This window comes from Bombyx mori, chromosome 24, assembly GCF_030269925.1.
Source record: "Bombyx mori chromosome 24, ASM3026992v2".
NCBI lineage: Eukaryota > Metazoa > Arthropoda > Insecta > Lepidoptera > Bombycidae > Bombyx > Bombyx mori.
Window position 1 is genome coordinate 4394529 of NC_085130.1, and position 21780 is coordinate 4416308.

The following is a 21780-nucleotide window of genomic DNA, read 5'->3' on the forward strand; positions in this document are numbered from 1 at the left end:
AGGAAGCTGGTGCAAAAACTGGACCAAGGTGGTCACGACCCTCAGTAATGCGGAAACGACAAAGAAGAAGGAGAAGAACAATTACCATCTACATAATCGCTAAAAGCGCGACACTTGTACCCCAGGCATTGAGTCTTTAAACAGAGAAACGAATAGTGAGCTAAATAGGAACGTAACTCGGACAATTTCGTCTCACTGACACAACTATTGTGTTTGCAGTGCGACCTTTGGACTTCAAAAGGCAGTGCGAATTTGTTTTGTGTTGACAGAGCCCCGGGCTTTCGGGGTACGGTACCGGGTCGAGCTCTCATATAAAGTTCGGAGTACCCGAATTCTCAATTAGATATGTTTGGAAATGTTTTAATGTAATTCTATTTTCCGACTACATAATAATTTTTATCTTAAGAGAGGGTAGAATTAAGTTTTTCTTTATCATTCTCCTCTGACTTTTTGGCGGGAACACGAGGAGTGAAGTTGTTGTGATTTGTTTTATTTTGTCTATTTAGTGTTTCTTCGGGTTTAAATGTGTAGTAATGGTGGTTTATTAACTGTTTAATATCTGTGAAAGTACACAAATGTGGGAAAATGAAACAAAGCCGCTGGACGTAACTTCTTGGGATCCTCCAAAAAGTCCACTGAAAAAATCTTAGTAAATGACCACAATTTTACTGAGATTATATTTCATCCCAATATCATCTCATCTCATTTCATTTAATTTCATCCCAGTTGATTAATGTCTCAAATTAATCATCTTCATTTCATTTCACTCCATAATATAATTTTTCATGAAAATATGAATATAAATTAAGCGAATTAATCATAAGACATGACTTAAAGGTCTTAGTTACCAGGTCATAAAATCCCTTAAAAAAATATCATTCTCCTCTTTCTCTCTTTATCACACTCCCGCTATATACTGGATCGATGGCTTAGCTGAAATCCTCTCGAATGTTATCACAATATGCTAAATAGACTGACTTCACTGTAGGACGCCAAAGCGTCCCACTAATTACCTCGTCTCCAAAACAGCATCCAAAGCGATCATCCATTGCGATCCAAAGTTTCGTCTCTTACTAGCGAACCACGGTAGTCATAATAATATTATATTTTTCCTTGCCTAATCGTTGGTAGCCTAAGGGGCTATTCCAACTACGAGAGGATGGATAGGTGAGCTTACGGGGCTCAACCTGAGAGAACTTTCTAACACTAACTAGAGCGGTACTTCGCTGGATTTGCCAACGGATCGGAATCGCAGTTAGATTAGTTGATCTGTTCTATTAAATTTTAAAGTGGCCTTTTTTTAACTATAATATTATTATTTATTAGAAAAAGATTGCTTGGATGAACAGGGCCTAGCTGGTTTAAGGCCATAACCCGAATCCCAATTTTCATCAACATTTACCCTTACTAGGGTAGAATTTTGCAAAATCTACCAGGCTGAGCCCGTCAGCTCGTCTACACGTTTCTTGTAGTTAGCATAACCTCTCGAGGTCACTAACTATAGGCAGGCCAAAAAGACGGGTCTAAAACCAAAATACTGCACCGATTTTCATGAATTTTCCACTGTACCATCTGAAAGTGTATTCTTTAAAAAGAAAAAAAAAAACAGCTTTACCAATGTCGAAACTCTTCGACAACAAACAGAAAAATAGCAAAGAAAATGTCAGCACCTACTTCTTTGAAATCGGTTAAAATCTCAACCACGTCGTAATGAACCGAATAAGTTTCACCAGAAACAAGTTCAACTTTAGCTTTTAAATGGCGAAACTACTAAAGCGAACTGTCAGAATAAATCAGATAAAACTTTGTTATGGCTTTATCTATGTCTAATTCACACACGAGACGCTAGGGCTGTGATCGCAAGGTTTTTTATTTCTAATTGTTTTCTTTCAACTTTAAAAATAATATTACATTTTACGTACATAATCCAACTCTACACGGATACTTTGCTGACCGGTACAAGTGGATCTCACAATTCTATTTTTTTCGGGTTTTTTTTTTTTTTTATTGCTCAGGTGGGTGGACGAGCTCACAGGCCACCTGTTAAGTGGTTACTGGAGCCCATGGACATCTACAACGTAAATGCGCCACCCACCTTGAGATATAAGTTCTAAGATCTCAGTATAGTTACAACGGCTGCTCCACCCTTCAAACCGAAACGCATTACTGCTTCACGGCAGAAATAGGCAGGGCGGTGGTACCTACCCGCGCGGACTCACAAGAGATCCTACCACCAGTACAAAGCGGATCTGGTTCGAATAGTGAGCCAGCTATATACAATGCAATTGAAACTTCAATGTCACGTGTAAAATTGGCCGAGGTCCATGGGCTCCGGTTATCGATTAGCACCGTAGTTTCTTGAACTCATCCATTCATGTAAGCAATAAATAATCTCCGTTTTAATTTCAATTCGTAAATTTTGTTGATAGCAAATGTAACATTGGGTAGTATATAGAAAATATAACATTGGGTAGTCTAAAGAAAGCTATGGTGGTATGATGAGATTTTTGCAACAATTATTCGTCAAATTGGGTAGGTAAGCGCTTAAATCGTACAAGACTGCCTATCTGGTATTAGGTGGTTACTGGAGCTCATAAACGTGTGATCTAAGCATCAATTGTAAAGTATCACATTTCAAACCTAGCTCCATCACAGCAGAAATAGGCGAGGTATTCGTTATCACCAGAGCGCTTTCACAAGATGCCTTAATAAATAGTTAATTGCCCTAATAACGAATAAATTTGGAAGTAAAAAATGAAACAGCATAAATTTATACAGACTTAAATTCTGATAGTGACTAATTAAAAATATATTTCGTAATCAAAACAGACTTGGTTTTGCGAATATTTCGAGTTGGGAGTAAATTTTGATTCTGTCCTAATTCGTTTTAATAACAATTATATTTAATCTGAACGTAAACAGACAACCTTTTAGTTCGGGGATTTTACGTTGAAATTAAATTATGTTAGTCTTAGTTTTTTCCAGGGCTGTAATTAGGTTCCAGTTTTGGGATGCAAATCTCGAATTAACATATTATTTATCCATCTCTTTATACTAACTTACTGAAGACCATAGAAATAATGCCGAAACTCCTTGAGACACGATTGAAACCTCAATTTCTTGGTATGGTTCTCTACTTTTTATGCTGGATGTGACTTCCAAGCAGTATTTGGGTAGGAATTAAGAAGTGAAAAAACTGTAAATAAGACCGGATGATATATGTAGATAGATTTCAGGGCCCTAATAGAATTGGAACTTTAGGGGCTTGTATTAGAACTAGTTTTTATCACACTTTTCCTAGCTTGATCTGTATCTGTATCTATTTCTTTAACTTACTGAAATATACCGCAATAGAGATATAATAATGTGTTATTTTCATAAAATCTGGTCTTTGGTATCGTCATATAAAAATGACTATCTTCCTGGTACTTTGAAACGTAAATTAGCGTAAAAAAACTACACGGAAACCTCATAGCTGACTACGTCCGCGCCTATTTCAGGGAATGTGTTGAAATTAATATTAGGGAGTGGAAAATTGGGTCAGACCCATTTTGTTGGACAATGTGACTAGATTATAATAAGGCAATAAAGTTGAAACTATGCTAATGTATCAAGGGGTAACTTTATTGTCTAGAGAAGTGCAATGAATAAACGGTAGAGTTGTTTTGTGTGTGTTCGAATTATATAGCGTGTACATTAAGTAGAAATTCAACTGTAATGCTCTTTACTTAATGAAGAAATTTAGAAATTATGACATATTTTATTTCTTCCTCAGGGTCATAATTTTCAACTCTCAGTCGTTAGGTTGCTATTTTAGATGTAAAGGCTGAGTGAGAGATTTAAGCTACTTAATGGTAGACTACTAGTCATCATCATCATCATCTTAGGCCTTACAGCCCACGGTGGGCCTTAGCCTGGTCCAGTATGTCTCTCCAGACTGCTCTGTTCAGGGCTTTCTCCTTCCAGTTCTTGACGCCGATATTTTTGAGGTTGCGCTCCACGCCATCCAACCATCGGAGTTTGGGTCTGCCACGACTTCTGCGGCCCTCTGGTTTGCCATAGAGCAATTGTCTCGGCATTCTGGTACTCTCCATTCGAACCACATGTCCCGCCCATCGTAGGCGTCCAATCTTTATAGTTGTTATGATATTAGGATCTTTGTAAACATCATACAACTCGTGGTTATAGCGCGTCCTCCATATGTCGTTTTCCTGCACAGCACCGAATATCCGTCTTAGAATCTTACGCTCGAACACTACTAGTCGAGACTACTAGTGGTAGGACCTCTTGTGAGTCCGCACGGGTAGGTACCACCACCAGGCCTATTTCTGCCGTGAAGCAGAAATGCGTTTACGGTTTGAAGGATGGGGCAGCCGTTGTAACTATACTGAGATCTTTGAACTTATATCTCAAGGTGGGTGGCGCATTTACGTTGTAGATGTCTATGGGCTCCAGTAACCACTTAACACCATGTGAGTTGTGAGCTCGTCCATCCATCTAAGCAATAAAAAAAATAAAAATATATATTACCCGAATTTTACTGCTTTTGACTGCATATAATATTCTGTAGTATATGGAGGTGGAGCTTACACCTTCAACTTAATTATTTGGCATTGGTATCATGTAATTTGAGCATAAACAATTTATCACAGTTAATTATCTATCTATATACTTATAAGTATATATAAAAATGATTGCTGTTCGTTAGTCTCGCTAAAACTCGAGAACGGCTGGACCGATTTAGCTAATTTTGGTCTTGAATTATTTGTGGAAGTCCAGAGAAGGTTTAAAATGTAAAGATAAATATGAAAATGCTCGGAATTTGATAAAAATAACAATTTTGTTTTTCCTTTGATGTGTCCCCCGTCGGACGGATTCCTTTTGTTTGTTTTAAGTTTATTTTATACAAAAGTTTAGGTCTTTAATTATCGATTGAGCACTACGAAGTCTGCCGGGTCAGCTCGTTTTCAATAAATGAATGTAAATAATTGTCAACAGGTGAGCCAGCAATTCGGTCAAGGTACGCCCGACTGACGGTGCTGGTACCACCAGATCCTCCAAAGATACTTCGGGGGCCCGTCATTCCAGCTATAGAAGACAGAGAGCTGGATTTGGAGTGTGTTTCAGTAGGAGGAAAACCTCCAGCGGAGGTAACAATTCCATGTACATTTAAAGCACTACAGGTGGTAGGACCTCTTATGAGTCCGCACTAATAGGTACCGCCACCCTGCCTATTTCTGCCGTGAAGCAGTAATACGTTTCGGTTTGAAGGGCGGGGCAGCCGTTGGAACTATACTGAGACCTTAGAAATCATGTCTCAAGGTGGGTGGCGGCATTTACGTTGTAGATGGCTATGGGCTCCGGTAACCACTTAACACCAGGTGGGCCGTGAGCTCGTCCACCCATCTAAGCAATAAAAAAAAACTCTCTGCAATCTTAGGAAGATTAAAAATTCCTTAGATGCGCAAATCGGTATAAGAATCTCTGTTTAAGGGTAAATTGAACTAAATATGACCATTATGACACAGAAACAGAAAGTTAGCAAAAGCAAAATTCTATACGTGTTGAAAGAGAACGGGAAAGCAGTTTTTTTTACAGAATCTTTGGAAGTTTTAGGAACTGATAGGAATAATATCATGAAGAAAAAGAAATTGCATGATACGCTAATAAAATAGATTTTTACCATATTAAAAAGACACTACTTGTAATTAAGAAACCTAACTACGCAGTTGAATTTGTCTACGCGTTTATCGATAGTTCATAAATTTTAATTATCATAAATTATACATTAGCCATTGACGGTATGGAGACTAAAACACTACGTATATACCACCTGTCATTACAATCGGATGCAACACCTGCTACTGTATAAAAAATTATTTTTTTAAAATTAAAATTGTAATTTGTAAATTATATTATAATGTAAATTATCATAATTGTGATATAATTATCGCAAAATAAATTTGCCAAAAAGATACAAAAAAGATCTCTCCGGCGGGGAATCGAACCCCGGTCTCCCGCGTGACAGGCGGGGATACTGACCACTATACTACCGAAGACCGTGATAGACCGTACAAAATAGAGTTATACATTCTAAATTGATGTAAAATTTTCAATTGATCATATTTTTGTAGGTAATAATCCAGTTAAAATTATTATGTAAACTTCCCACGTGTTTATTTTTGACTGCACGATAAAATGTGAATGCAGAAGAAAAACACATTATTAAAGTTTATAGTTTATACGTCTCAAAACATAACTGTTCTGTGACTTTTTCAACATTATCAGATAAACATGTCTTTTGCTTTCAAAGTACGTGTCGGGTTGACCCGTGATTGCTTCAGTGGCCCATGGACATCAGCTAAGGATCAGCTATCCAAGAAACGACCTCCTAACTTTTATCAATGTTCCCTGATAGTTTTTTTTAATAGTCAACTATGACCGGACGACGTTATCAGCTTATCAACAAGCATCTATATATTAATACGTGAAGCAAAAACTTTGTATCCCTTTTTACGAAAATTGCGCGGAATGAGGAGTATGAAATTTTCCACACTTATAGAGAATATAGAGAAGAAGTGCACAATGCTAATATTTTTTTAAAATAATGCATAAAAGATACATTAAATCAATAAAGAAAACGTTACACATACTACATAACATGTATTTGACGCACACACGCATGCATACTATTTATTGTCAAACTTTTGTTCTTGACGTCTGTGGTCAAATTGAGAATAGATTAAATATTGTTTTCTTTATTAATATTTTTTTATAGTGTAGCCTTGGCGAAATTTGTGATTATAGGAATATAAAATACAATCATAATAGTGTACAAACTTACAATTCCAATTAATTTATAGTCGAATTTCGACTACTGCGGGACCTCTAGTTTCTATTACTATGAGTGTGTCTGTGTATATGCTATGTCATGCGGAATTAAATGTCAAGATTATTTTCCAATACTATCTTTCTGTTGTTATCCTTATTTATTTTCAATAATATAAGTATGTACTTTAAAAACTAAAAAGACAATTTAAACAATTATTCGTCCTTGATGCGTGTGTAAATTTTCGAGTCAATCAGACGACTTGAAATCAGAGGCAATGACATTCAAAGATTCCGTTACCTTTACGCTATTCGTCAAAGCGCTAATTCTTTTTTAATACGTTTTTATTAGCTTCAGACGTATGTATGTATGTTTGTAACGGAATCTTTGAACATTATTTTGACCCCCTTCAAAACGTCGGAAAAAATTGAAATTCAACTAAAAAATGAAAAATAAATTTGAATTAAAAATAGTGTAAGAAAAAATGATTTTATTGTAAAAAAAGCGTGGGGTGCATGGTATCAGTAGTTATAAATATTTTATGAACAGATATTAGTAGAAGGGTTATTTTGATAATATCCTGAAAAGCACAACATTTTTTCTTACACTATTTTTAATTCAAATTTATTTTGTATTTTTTAGCTGGATTTTCTATGAAAGCGTATTTTGTTGGTTTTTTTTAAACTATTATTTATTATCGCCTTTCTTTTGTTCAGATAACGTGGGTCGACAATGACGGTGGAGTTTTGACTCAAGGTGTCACTTATACCGTGGAACCGATGGGTGATGGCAGAAGATTTACGGCGAGGTACGTGTGAGGATTCTTTACAAATAAATTTTACAAGTTTTCAACACGTGTCCACCCAATGTTGAGTATAAAAGACATTTTACAAGTTTTCAACACGTGTCCACCCAATGTTGAGTGTAGGTCGTATTAACACGTTGACTGCGAGACTATTATGAGGGATTTTTAGCTAGTACGTATGAGGTCTTTCCCAGGCAAGGTTGGACTTACCGTATGAGACTCGATAGGCCTCAAAAATGTTTTCGATTGTACCCACCCACACTTATAGAAATGTGGACTTGTCATCTTAACGCACCAACCGAAAAGTTTTGCTTGCGGCATCAGGGAGTAGTTGTGTGTGGGACTTTTAAATCACATAACGCAGTCAACGTGTTAAATGCATCGTTCTTTTTCAAATAAACATACTTCAAATACATTATTTTCTTGTCTCTTGCCTTTCACCTTTCGCATTTTACAAGATAATATCGTTTTTATCTTACATGATACCGTGAGAGTTATATTGGCATTCTAAAATTGTTCCTCAAAAATATTACGAGCAATTATTTATAGAAGTCAATTGCTATAATTGTCAATCAATTATAATTCTTTTCATTATTTTTTGTTGCTTAGATGCGAAGACGAGCTTACGGTTCTCCTGATGCTATGTGGTTATCGCAGCCTATAGACATCTACAACGTAAACGCCCTCATCAATCTCGAGACATGAGTTCTAAGGTGTCAGGTTTTAAAGTACAAAGGTTGATGGAACACTGTTATAATTTCATCTCTTATCACGTAGTATGGAATGTACGCAATGAATTCCATAAGTACTTTGCCAGTTCTGTCAGTCGGATTCAACTAAAGAATTATGAACAAAATGAAACAATAGGTTCAGTAACGAAAGCTAATTCGAAATATTATTGTGTGCAGTGTTTTATAGAAATCTCGACTTTATCATTTTAATCGTAATTCGAGTATTATAAGAAAAAGTATTTGATGAAATTTAACGAAAAATTATTTTTAACTAAATGTTTTACTAACCAAGAACACAATATGATGTGATTGAGAAGTATTATTGTTAGCCGACAATCTCTTGGCAAGACGGCTATAATCCTTATGGAGTTCATAGGAGATATTGCTTGACGAATTTCGCGATCATTCGTATGGCTCATTTAGGGACCAACCACCACAGCAGTGGCGTAACGATCTAGGAAACAATACCTTTTTAGGGCTTTTGTTATATTACACTGCCACCAAATTTAAAATATTTTCCAGTAATCAATAACAATAAAAATAAAATTTATCCGGATTTTTTTTTGTTTTGCGAACCATTTGACCCCTTTGCCTGTAGCGCCCGGGGCATAATGCCCTCCCTTGTCCGTCCTCGCTACGCTACAGATATCTTTCGATTGATCCATCCATTAACCCACAGACACAGCCCACTGAGTTTCTCGCCGGATCTTCTCAGTGGGTTGCGTTTTCGATCCGGTGGTAGATTCTGCGAAGCACTGCTCTTGCTAGGGCCAATGTTAGCAACACTTCCGGCTTGAGCCCTGTGAGCTCACCTACATGCTAGGGTGAAGCTGAAATAGCCGCTCAAAGCTATCAGCATAGGTAGGAAAAAAAAGGTCCATCGCATAACTTCATCCAGAAGCCTGATACTTTCCATTCCGCCCTGTACGATAAGGAACTTTTATGACTGTGACATATACGTGCTCTAATAATGTTGATTATTTCTAATGCCTATAGTGCCTTTCCTCCTGCAGGTCTACCCTCAGAATACGTCCCAGACGCCAACACCACAATCAGACTTTTACTTGCCAAGCGCAGAACACTGCAGACAGGGCGTATAGATCTGTCAACGTCAAATTACAAGTAAGTTCCTGTTGCTTAATCTAAATAGACAGATGTGACCGCCGCCCCTTAGATAAGATCCAAGTTTTAATCTCATTTATGTGACTATATACCGAAACTCAATGTGTATTACTGATTCACGCTATGATGGTGAATGATTGCCGAATGATGGTACAGGACTGTACGTGTTCGCATTAAGCAGTAAGCTTATACCAGTGGCAGAACCTCTTGTGAGTCCGCGTGGGTAGATACCACCACCCTGCCTATTTCTGCCGTGAAGCAGTAATGCGTTTCGGTTTGAAGGGTGGGGCAGCCGTTGTAACTATACTTGAGACCTTAGAACTGATATCTCAAGGTGGGTGGCGCATTTACGTCGTACATGTTTATGGGCTCCAGTAACCACTTAACACCAGGTGGGCTGTGAGATGGTTCACTCATCTAAGCAATAAAAAAAGCTCTGCCATCTGCCAAGCATTACTTGTATTCGCTATTATTTACTGGAAATGTATTAGAATCTTACATACAATCGATTACACGATATAAAACATGTTTAAAAAAGGGTTTTTAAATAGCCTTATAAAAATTTATTATCGCTAGTAGTTGTGTGTGGATGACCCAAATAATGAAGATACTTTGGAGCCTTAAACTCTGGGTTACGGCTCTAGAGTGAAGCACCTATGTACTATACATACTATGACCGCTTTTTATATCTGCCCGTTTGGTGCGAAAGCTTCTTTAGGTATTATTCAAATTGGCCATCAACCGGAAGCAATCGTTTTTGAATTTAATATAACATACGGCGGTAATCGCATCGAGCAGGTCCTAATATTTAGTAATCATTTTAAGGATCCCTATCAATGCTAATTGCAGTCTAGTCAGCGTTCTTTTAATCAGTAATAGCAACAATATTGTATTTATCTAAGTAACTTTATTGATTTTCAAATCGATTTACAAATTGCAAAGTTTGAAATACGTTCTTTGTGCACGCGAACTACTGTATCATTACTTAACTGTTTTTGATTGAAATGAATGCAATCATCTTCGCGATGTTCACAATGTCCATAATTTTCGTGGAAAGCCAAGTCACATAATTCTTTTTTCAAAATTAAGACGTAAGATATATTTTTTGTAGATTTAAAAAAAAGGAACGTTTTTATCATCATACCTGGATTGTTTATGGACGCGAATAAACAAAATCCGAAGGCCAACAAAAAATATAAAAACATTTTTCATCATAACTTTCACAAGAACCTCAGGGAACACCATCACGGAGTGAACAATACAAAGATAACAGTACTCGAGACGCGAGGAGGCGAAATAAAGAAATAAATCTTCGAGATATAAAACAAAAGCCTTGAAGAGGTCATGAATCCGTTCTCGTACCTATTTGTTATCTTATGGTAATACAGGAAAACATCCCTCTAGTTACGAAGGCGTCTTACGTAACAAGAAGCTATTTCTTTCTTCTTTTTTTTTACTTCCCTCAAGGCATTTTATACCGAAATTATACGACCGAAAAAGCCAAGTTTCACCATAAAATCTTAACCTAAACGTTTGTTTAATAGCTACATCAAATTATCTCATTTTTTTGCCTCCTTCCAAAGATAAATCCGAGTTTGGGTGTAACACGAACTTTTGATAATATACAAAGGATATTATTCGGATAACGTTGGTTTGTTTAATCGACTGTTAAATTACGGCGTCGTAAGTCAAGCCTTTTAGGAATTTATTGGACTAAACGATTCCGAGAGACTAGATAGCGCGAAATCTTATTGTGGTGTTCAAGTTTTCAGCCGGCTTCGTAACCCAATTTACGGATGTCGAAAATCGTATTACGATTGTAATATTCGTTGTTGGCTTGTTTTTATTCCTTTTGGGGGTATTGGCCGATAAATTGTTTTCGTTTGGTTTTCATTGGCGAGGACTAATAATTTTCAATATAAAAATCAATTAGCGATGTTGACAGATGTTAGAGCGCCGATTGGAGAAAATTTGTATATCATGGCTTAGCTAGTGCTTATTTTCTTCTATGCCCTTCTCTGTATTCGTGATAATGTGCTAGCAAAATTTCATAGCGACCTATTGAGTAATTAAGACGTGAATGTGTAACAAATAAATATTAATTTTGACATCTATAACATTAAGTATAGAGAATATATTTCCATATTCCAGATTCGTCGAAATAACTATATTTATGTTTCTGGGAAATTACCTTCTTTTTGGCTTTGTTTAATTTTATGTAAATAAAGATATTATTTTTCCTTGAAGTCCCAAACAGATAATGTACTATTTGGTCACTTTTGCCTACATAGTATAAGAGCATAGATTATATCACTATAAGGTTCAGGTATGCTCATGTAATCATCTTGTACGTTCAAATAACCATAACTTAATCTATGCTTGTCTGTTTATGGAAGTTGTGTGAATATGACAAATCATGATCATTGATCAGTTAGAAAATTTATCTTGTAAAATTACTTTGTTTAATCTTAATTTTATTATATTTGCTGTCAAATATCTTAATCAGTCAGATAAGAATGATGTTGTTACATCAAAATTTAATATATTCATTTAAATATCAATACTAACTATTATGATTTATTGCAAAACACCTAAAATACGTTTTATGAATAAAATCAATTTTATGTTTTAATCTCTTTATTAATCGTAAATATTACTTTAATATCATGTATGACGAAATCAGAGAGTTAAATTTTTTAGATTTTCTTATTCTAGACACATTTCTATAACACGCCAATCTCTTTTCGTTTGAAATACAGTAATACCCGAAAAACCAGTACATTGCCGGTCAAATTCTGATCTTGTCAAACAAATAAATTACATCTTAAGCCAAACTCCCAAGAAACGTATACAACGGGAGAAAGAAATAGGGGAGCAGGCGTTTGCCAGAGAAAAAGATCCTTTCCACAATTTTTGTACATTTCGCTCTTAAAAATATCGCCGATTCGGCTTAACATGCCCACCACTGGACTTGACCTTTTGGAGCTGACGATTCTGCAACCGAATTCATTGTTGTCAGTGTCACACGCAATCGAAACGGAGGCCTCGATTGTCTGGTCTCCGAAACGTACTGAAAAAGTGAAAATAAGAGGGACTGTGTAAGCTCTAATTTCGTAAAGACGCGCGCAGTGGGTATGTCAGCAAATCTTGTACGCGCGACTGGAGCCCGAATTATTTTGCTGTTCCTGTCGTATCTTACGTTTGACTTGGAACGTTGTGTGCTTGTTGAAGTTTTGGAAAAAAAATACTTATATTTAATACCAGATCGCCCAGAAAAAGGGCACAAGCGGGCGCATCACGAGCCATGAGCGATTGATTGAAAAAGGAAGAGGCCTAACAGTTCAGCTGTCCATTCACATAATAAAAATAAGAAAATAATGTAGCATACCAAAAGATGTACCGAAAAACTAAATTTGGCTGAGGAATGAAAAAAATCCAATACCATTTCATCACATCAAAATACGCTTTTTCTATAAATTATATACTTCATAAAAAAAAAAACTAAAAAAGCAATTCTTCGCAATTGACAAATAAAATATAGTCAATCAGTAACTAGAATGGTTTCAACGAGATTTTTATGTTGCTTTTATTCACATTCCATTACATTAAGTTTTATTTAATACCAAACTCCGAAGGGCTTCGTCTAGACTTAAAGCTTCGGCGATACGGCGTCAGAAGCCCTTGTTAATAGCCCTGTATTAATTCATTGGAAAAAATCCCTTTTCACAAACATGGAAGCTTTTTAGAAAAATATTAATTGAAACTCTTTAGATTAATTGGGTCATAGGCTGTTATTTCAGTTCCATCATCGGCCTGAAGATATTATTATATTCGTATTATATTTATTATACTTATTATATTATTAATTCTGACCTCATCTTTCCATCTAACCTATTTTATTCTTCCTAATTTATCTTTTAGCTACTGAGTAGGTGGTGTTGAAATCAAAACAGTTTAGCACCACCGTACTGTCTATTTTAACTTTAACATCTTAATGTCTACATTAAGTAAAAAGGAACCAAAAAGATTTTTGTTCAAACAGCCCTATTAAATCTTCATAAACCAACAATTCCTATTTCAGTTTGAGAACGACTGAGAAGAATTGGACCAGGAACTCAGGGCTGACTATTTACTAAATATATGTAGATCATACAAAATTATTAAATCAGTACAAAAACTGACAGGAATCTGCCAATGTTTTGGTAGGCAGTGGCTTGGCTTGGTAGGCAGCGGTTTGGCTCTGCCCCTGGCATTGCTGAAGTCCATGGGCGACGGTAACCACTCACCATCAGGTGGGCCGTATGTTCGTCTACCTACAGGGGCAATAAAAAAAAAAGGATTCCTGTCCTGTTTCCTGTAGAGGAATTCCTTTAATATTATACACAATTTTAGATCCACGTACACAGAATCGCAAGAGCCAATTTTCCATATTAGTCCTTTGACTGTGTTGTTTAGTTACTTTGGAAATTGCGTCCTCCGATTTCAAACGTGAAAGTTTCGTTGTGTGGTTTTTGAAATGAGTTAAAGTGGTTCAACTCTGGCTTTTTAGTCCAGGCTTAGCATAAAGGACCTTATTAAATTAATGACTGCTTCGTAATGGTGTAGGGCAGTGTAGGCCAATCTCATTTTAGAGTTTATAGTCGCATTTGAAGGCTATAGCTGAAGTCTTTGGGATAGTATTTTAGGTGCGTTACGAGATTTTAGTTTTTAGATAACAAGAAGGAGACCATATTGATCGCTTTTTTATTAATACGTTTAATGATAATTGAGCTGCTTGAGTAGATGTAGGTATTCGTTGTTTGGTTCCTACTGGTTTTTTCAAATTAAATTTGGAGTGTAATCGTTTGAAATACAGGTAAGGAAATTTAGGTAGGAACTCAATATTAAACAGTCTGTTTCATTGCGTTGCCACTTTATGCTCGGTTCGAAAATACCTTGACCAGCACGTTATCGAAGGAAAGCTGTTTAGTTCTTACCTTTTACTATGGTTTCTATTATGCAGATACAGAAAAAAAAAACGAACAAATTGTGATATTTTTTTATAATTTTATACGTAGTTGAAAACGTAGATTTTATTGTTAATGTTTATAATAATAAAATGCGAATCTTAAAACTCAAAACGAACTGGCCAATTAAATATAACAAACACCAAAAGTAAAAACAGTAAAAGTACCTCCCTATAGCTCATTGAATTGCATAATATGCTACTACTAGGCTGCACTAAAAGTATCGGGAATGGAATATTTCCACTGTTCCTGTCATATTAAAATATTTTTAATTGAAAACTCCTTGGTTTTAAAAATTGAATATCATTTATTTATTTAAAAATAGAATTCTCGGTCTTGTCACGAGGTTTTCTCAAACTTGTTTAGTCGTTGAGAAAATGGAATTGACTCGCGAAAATTCAAGAGCGATGATTTATTATGACTTTCGAAGTGGTTTAACACAAAAACAGTGTGTTGACCGGATGATTTCTGCATTTGGTGATGAATCCCCATCTAAAACCACAATTTATCGCTGGTTTGCTGAGTTTCAACGTGGACGTGTCAAGCTCAGTGATGATACCCGTCAAGGTCGTCCAAAAACTGCAGTCACCCAAGAAAACGTTGATGCTGTGCGTAAGCTGATTGTGGAAGATCGTCATGTGACATACCGCGAAATTCAGGCAACTTTAGACATTGGCATGAGTCAAATACAAATAATCTTGCATGAACAATTAGGTGTAAAAAAGTTGTTTTCCCGATGGATACCGCATTCGCTCTGTGAAGAGCAAAAAGCGGCTCGCGTTACTTGGTGCGTCAGAACTCTCGAAAGATTCCACGCAGGATCCTCAAATGCTGTACACAACATTGTATCAGGTGACGAATCCTGGATATACGCGTACGAACCCGAAACAAAAAACCAGTCACGAGTTTGGGTGTTCGAAAATAAGTTAAAGCCAACAAAAATTCCGTTCACGGAGTGTTGCAAAAAAAATGGTGGCCACGTTTGTCTCCAAAACTGGCCATGTTACGACTATTCCTCTTGAGGGACAAAGAACGGTTAATGCAGAATGGACTGTGTAAGCTCTAATTTCGTAAAGACGCGCGCAGTGGGTATGTCAGCAAATCTTGTACGCGCGACTGGAGCCCGAATTATTTTGCTGTTCCTGTCGTATCTTACGTTTGACTTGGAACGTTGTGTGCTTGTTGAAGTTTTGGAAAAAAAATACTTATATTTAATACCAGATCGCCCAGAAAAAGGGCACAAGCGGGCGCATCACGAGCCATGAGCGATTGATTGAAAAAGGAAGAGGCCTAACAGTTCAGCTGTCCATTCACATAATAAAAATAAGAAAATAATGTAGCATACCAAAAGATGTACCGAAAAACTAAATTTGGCTGAGGAATGAAAAAAATCCAATACCATTTCATCACATCAAAATACGCTTTTTCTATAAATTATATACTTCATAAAAAAAAAACTAAAAAAGCAATTCTTCGCAATTGACAAATAAAATATAGTCAATCAGTAACTAGAATGGTTTCAACGAGATTTTTATGTTGCTTTTATTCACATTCCATTACATTAAGTTTTATTTAATACCAAACTCCGAAGGGCTTCGTCTAGACTTAAAGCTTCGGCGATACGGCGTCAGAAGCCCTTGTTAATAGCCCTGTATTAATTCATTGGAAAAAATCCCTTTTCACAAACATGGAAGCTTTTTAGAAAAATATTAATTGAAACTCTTTAGATTAATTGGGTCATAGGCTGTTATTTCAGTTCCATCATCGGCCTGAAGATATTATTATATTCGTATTATATTTATTATACTTATTATATTATTAATTCTGACCTCATCTTTCCATCTAACCTATTTTATTCTTCCTAATTTATCTTTTAGCTACTGAGTAGGTGGTGTTGAAATCAAAACAGTTTAGCACCACCGTACTGTCTATTTTAACTTTAACATCTTAATGTCTACATTAAGTAAAAAGGAACCAAAAAGATTTTTGTTCAAACAGCCCTATTAAATCTTCATAAACCAACAATTCCTATTTCAGTTTGAGAACGACTGAGAAGAATTGGACCAGGAACTCAGGGCTGACTATTTACTAAATATATGTAGATCATACAAAATTATTAAATCAGTACAAAAACTGACAGGAATCTGCCAATGTTTTGGTAGGCAGTGGCTTGGCTTGGTAGGCAGCGGTTTGGCTCTGCCCCTGGCATTGCTGAAGTCCATGGGCGACGGTAACCACTCACCATCAGGTGGGCCGTATGTTCGTCTACCTACAGGGGCAATAAAAAAAAAAGGATTCCTGTCCTGTTTCCTGTAGAGGAATTCCTTTAATATTATACACAATTTTAGATCCACGTACACAGAATCGCAAGAGCCAATTTTCCATATTAGTCCTTTGACTGTGTTGTTTAGTTACTTTGGAAATTGCGTCCTCCGATTTCAAACGTGAAAGTTTCGTTGTGTGGTTTTTGAAATGAGTTAAAGTGGTTCAACTCTGGCTTTTTAGTCCAGGCTTAGCATAAAGGACCTTATTAAATTAATGACTGCTTCGTAATGGTGTAGGGCAGTGTAGGCCAATCTCATTTTAGAGTTTATAGTCGCATTTGAGGGCTATAGCTGAAGTCTTTGGGATAGTATTTTAGGTGCGTTACGAGATTTTAGTTTTTAGATAACAAGAAGGAGACCATATTGATCGCTTTTTTATTAATACGTTTAATGATAATTGAGCTGCTTGAGTAGATGTAGGTATTCGTTGTTTGGTTCCTACTGGTTTTTTCAAATTAAATTTGGAGTGTAATCGTTTGAAATACAGGTAAGGAAATTTAGGTAGGAACTCAATATTAAACAGTCTGTTTCATTGCGTTGCCACTTTATGCTCGGTTCGAAAATACCTTGACCAGCACGTTATCGAAGGAAAGCTGTTTAGTTCTTACCTTTTACTATGGTTTCTATTATGCAGATACAGAAAAAAAAAACGAACAAATTGTGATATTTTTTTATAATTTTATACGTAGTTGAAAACGTAGATTTTATTGTTAATGTTTATAATAATAAAATGCGAATCTTAAAACTCAAAACGAACTGGCCAATTAAATATAACAAACACCAAAAGTAAAAACAGTAAAAGTACCTCCCTATAGCTCATTGAATTGCATAATATGCTACTACTAGGCTGCACTAAAAGTATCGGGAATGGAATATTTCCACTGTTCCTGTCATATTAAAATATTTTTAATTGAAAACTCCTTGGTTTTAAAAATTGAATATCATTTATTTATTTAAAAATAGAATTCTCGGTCTTGTCACGAGGTTTTCTCAAACTTGTTTAGTCGTTGAGAAAATGGAATTGACTCGCGAAAATTCAAGAGCGATGATTTATTATGACTTTCGAAGTGGTTTAACACAAAAACAGTGTGTTGACCGGATGATTTCTGCATTTGGTGATGAATCCCCATCTAAAACCACAATTTATCGCTGGTTTGCTGAGTTTCAACGTGGACGTGTCAAGCTCAGTGATGATACCCGTCAAGGTCGTCCAAAAACTGCAGTCACCCAAGAAAACGTTGATGCTGTGCGTAAGCTGATTGTGGAAGATCGTCATGTGACATACCGCGAAATTCAGGCAACTTTAGACATTGGCATGAGTCAAATACAAATAATCTTGCATGAACAATTAGGTGTAAAAAAGTTGTTTTCCCGATGGATACCGCATTCGCTCTGTGAAGAGCAAAAAGCGGCTCGCGTTACTTGGTGCGTCAGAACTCTCGAAAGATTCCACGCAGGATCCTCAAATGCTGTACACAACATTGTATCAGGTGACGAATCCTGGATATACGCGTACGAACCCGAAACAAAAAACCAGTCACGAGTTTGGGTGTTCGAAAATAAGTTAAAGCCAACAAAAATTCCGTTCACGGAGTGTTGCAAAAAAAATGGTGGCCACGTTTGTCTCCAAAACTGGCCATGTTACGACTATTCCTCTTGAGGGACAAAGAACGGTTAATGCAGAATGGTATGCTAGCATTTGTTTGCCACAGGTCGTTTCTGAACTCCGTAAAGAGAACTGCAACCGCCGCATCATCCTTCATCACGACAATGCGAGTTCTCACACCGCGCACAGAACAAAAGAGTTTTTAGAGCAAGAAAACATAGAATTATTAGATCATCCCCCGTACAGCCCCGACCTAAGCCCTAATGATTTCTATACTTTCCCTAAAATAAAGAATAAATTGCGTGGACAGAGATTTTCATCACCTGAAGAAGCTGTGGACGCCTACAAAACGGCCATTTTGGAGACCCCAACTTCCGAATGGAATGGTTGCTTCAATGATTGGTTCCATCGTATGGAAAAATGTGTCAAATTTCGCGGGGAATACTTCGAAAAGCAAAAAATACATTTTTAAATAGTAATGTTGTGACACTTCGTTAATTCCCGAAATTTTCAGTGCCGCTCTCGTAGAGGTATAGTCCAAGGAGGGATGACGTCAGACAGGCGACAGATCGCAAAACTTATGTCAAATCTTTATGCATAATAGAAATACATGCTGCGTCGACCTGCAAATAAGGGCAATTATATCTTAAAACTAGCTGACCCGGCAGACTTCGTAGTGCCTCAATCGATAAATAAAAGACCTAAACTTTTGTATAAAATAAACAAAAGGAATCCTTCCTACGGGGGATACATCAAAGGAAAGACAACATTATTCGTTTTTATGTAATTCTTAGCATTTTCATATTTATTCACCTTTTAAACCTTCTCTGGACTTCTAGAAATAATTCAAGGCCAAAATTAGCCAAATCGGTCCAGCCCTTCTCGAGTTTTAGCGAGATTAACGAACAGCAATTCATTTATATATATCGACGCTTGAAAGGCAAAAGTGACTAAGCGACAATAACTGCTTTGTACATAAACGATAGGCAATAACCATATTCGATGCGCAAAAAAATAATATTTCTAGGTCTATTAAAATCATTTCAATCCTACAGCTACTAGCTAGATTCTACTACAGCTGGATTCGTTAAAATAAATTTTGTTTTCAGGTATTTCAACTTTAAATTAGTGTACTGTAAAGTTCACGCATTGTCGCTTAGTCACGTTTGCCTTTCAAGCGTCGATATATATATATAGATAGAAGATAGATAGATAAGGAGTAAAAGTCGTAATTCTATTATAGTAACGGTTGTGTTAAATTGAAATTTAGAATAGATAATCCTTACTGTAGGATTACGTCATCAATGAAATTGAAACATGTATAAAACATCTCCGAACAAAGAATAGCTCTTAATAAGCCAAAGATATATTTTTTTGGTACAATTTTTCCTTGTTAGGAAAGGCAAGGGGATCTAAGCCCATATAGCCTTGTCTGTTCTATATATTTTCTGAAATCATTTTTCAAAAAAGTCGAAGACAGGAAATAAAAATGTCATTAAGGCCGAAGCCAAGTCCTTTATAATTTCTTCCTGAAATAAAAATTTCAATAAGGCCGAAGCCAAGTCTTATATATTTTCCAATCATTGTAAAATGGCAAATTCGAGTTTTTACTGACAAATCCAAGTTCGAGACTTTTTTAAATCTTAGCTGGAATAAAAAAAATTAGTAAACAATAAGCCAAAGATAAATTAGCTGACTCGTTTTCTCTCAAAAGTAAAAAAAACCATTACAATAGACAACTAGTATCGAAGTTTCCTCAGGAGACGGTATTTCTTTGTTTGTTTTTACTTTTTGTAGCCACAATGAGTTTCCTTTCTGTTTTATTAAAGAAATACGAGAAATTAAATTCAGCGAAACGCGATCATTTCAATGGGTGTTTAAATGTAAAGGAATTTTTCGTCTTTTGCTACATTTCCTACCGATATAATAGATAAATCTATGAACACTATTTTCAGATCACAGGTAGAATATTAATAAAAAAATATCACATGGGGGGAGGATGTACTCAGAAAGATCTCACTTTCGAATTCCAATTTTATATAAACTTATAATAGATGCACCAAACACAGGAAGCAAATTAAATATAATTTAACACTGTCTCGCAAAACACACAGTGTCAAACCGACAAACTTCCTGCAATCGACTGAGTTATGAAGTATAAAAAGGCGAGCTTTTTTGGGATGGATGGTTCAAGTCTCTTTCAGACGCCTTGCCACTAGGCTAGGGCGGATTGGCGAACCCAAGGGCTCAATTAAAGACAGAATTAGCGAAGCGAGTGTCTGTTCCTATTATCTTATAAAGGCGATGACTACATACCCGCATCTAAAATTTAGAATGAAGAAATAATATAATACATTCAATAGAACAGTGTTTTTGTTTAAACTCTAAATTAAGAAAAGGTCTTTGCCTGTATTTGTAATGGTACCTATTTCTGCTAGAACCCAACATTACGTTTCAATGTAGTAGGCAACAAAATCATCATTGCAAATTGCAATTTTCATTCTAGTTACAACATAGAGGTCGGGAAGCTAGACGCGACTCAGCAAAAGACAAGCGTTCTCAATTGTAGACTGTGCGAAATAAGAGTTCTTATTTTCCCCTTCCTCGATACGGAGTTTTAACACACAACAATAGACGGAAGGCTCGGAAGTTCCCCCCGGAGACGGCGAACTGTTTGTTTTTGCTCTTTTGTAACGATAATGTTTTTGGTTGCTGCGAAAATGTCGTTTCCAGCTGTTAAATCGGGCCTTTTGTGTGGCAAGTTTCGTCGTTGACACCTAGGAAGTGTCTCGTGTGACTTTTTTGATGCACATTTATGCCATTATTGGTCATTCCATTCGCACGAATGGTTGGGAATATCTGGGTCTGCAGGTCTGCTAATCCTGAGATGATCCTTTAATTGATTTTTAACATCGCATCTACCGTCACCAGAGCACAATCCATCCAAGCTATACCTGCAATCAGGCACAGTGCATTTGTTGAAATCTATTTGGCCACTTGCCATCCGGCTCTGGAATTAACTCTTCTCGCCATGGTGTGACCTGAACGCTATGTCCTTCTTCAAGGTTTGTGGAGATTACTCAGTGGTAGGGGGCGATTTGGCTGTACTCTTAGATTTATTGACGTCCATGAGTGAAGATAACGACTCACTTCAGGTAGCCCGTATCTGCCAACAACGGCATAAAAAATGATCATTTAACTAAACCAATATGTATCGCTGGCTTTCAATCACGTAATCAGAACCATTAGGGACTGTTCTGAAACTCTATTTAAGGAGATATGTCAAAGCATCACAAAATATTCTGGAGAAGAGTTAATTCCAGAGTCGGGTGTTAGTAAGGATATTTTTTTATTTTG

General features: G+C 36.3%; 1 protein-coding gene and 1 non-coding gene across 2 annotated transcripts in view; one reads left to right on the top strand and one right to left on the bottom strand.

The window, feature by feature from the left end:
• The window catches only part of LOC101739354 (irregular chiasm C-roughest protein), a 107102-nt gene that overhangs the window by 49343 nt on the left and 35979 nt on the right, over positions 1-21780 (top strand). The window contains exons 5-7 of the mRNA XM_038019886.2: positions 4999-5150; positions 7546-7637; positions 9379-9487. Of these exons, the coding sequence (XP_037875814.1) occupies positions 4999-5150; positions 7546-7637; positions 9379-9487 (353 nt within the window). The remainder of the gene's footprint in view (positions 1-4998; positions 5151-7545; positions 7638-9378; positions 9488-21780) is intronic.
• TRNAD-GUC (transfer RNA aspartic acid (anticodon GUC)) lies at positions 5988-6059 on the bottom strand. The gene has a single exon. It is a non-coding gene; the product is annotated as a tRNA-Asp (tRNA).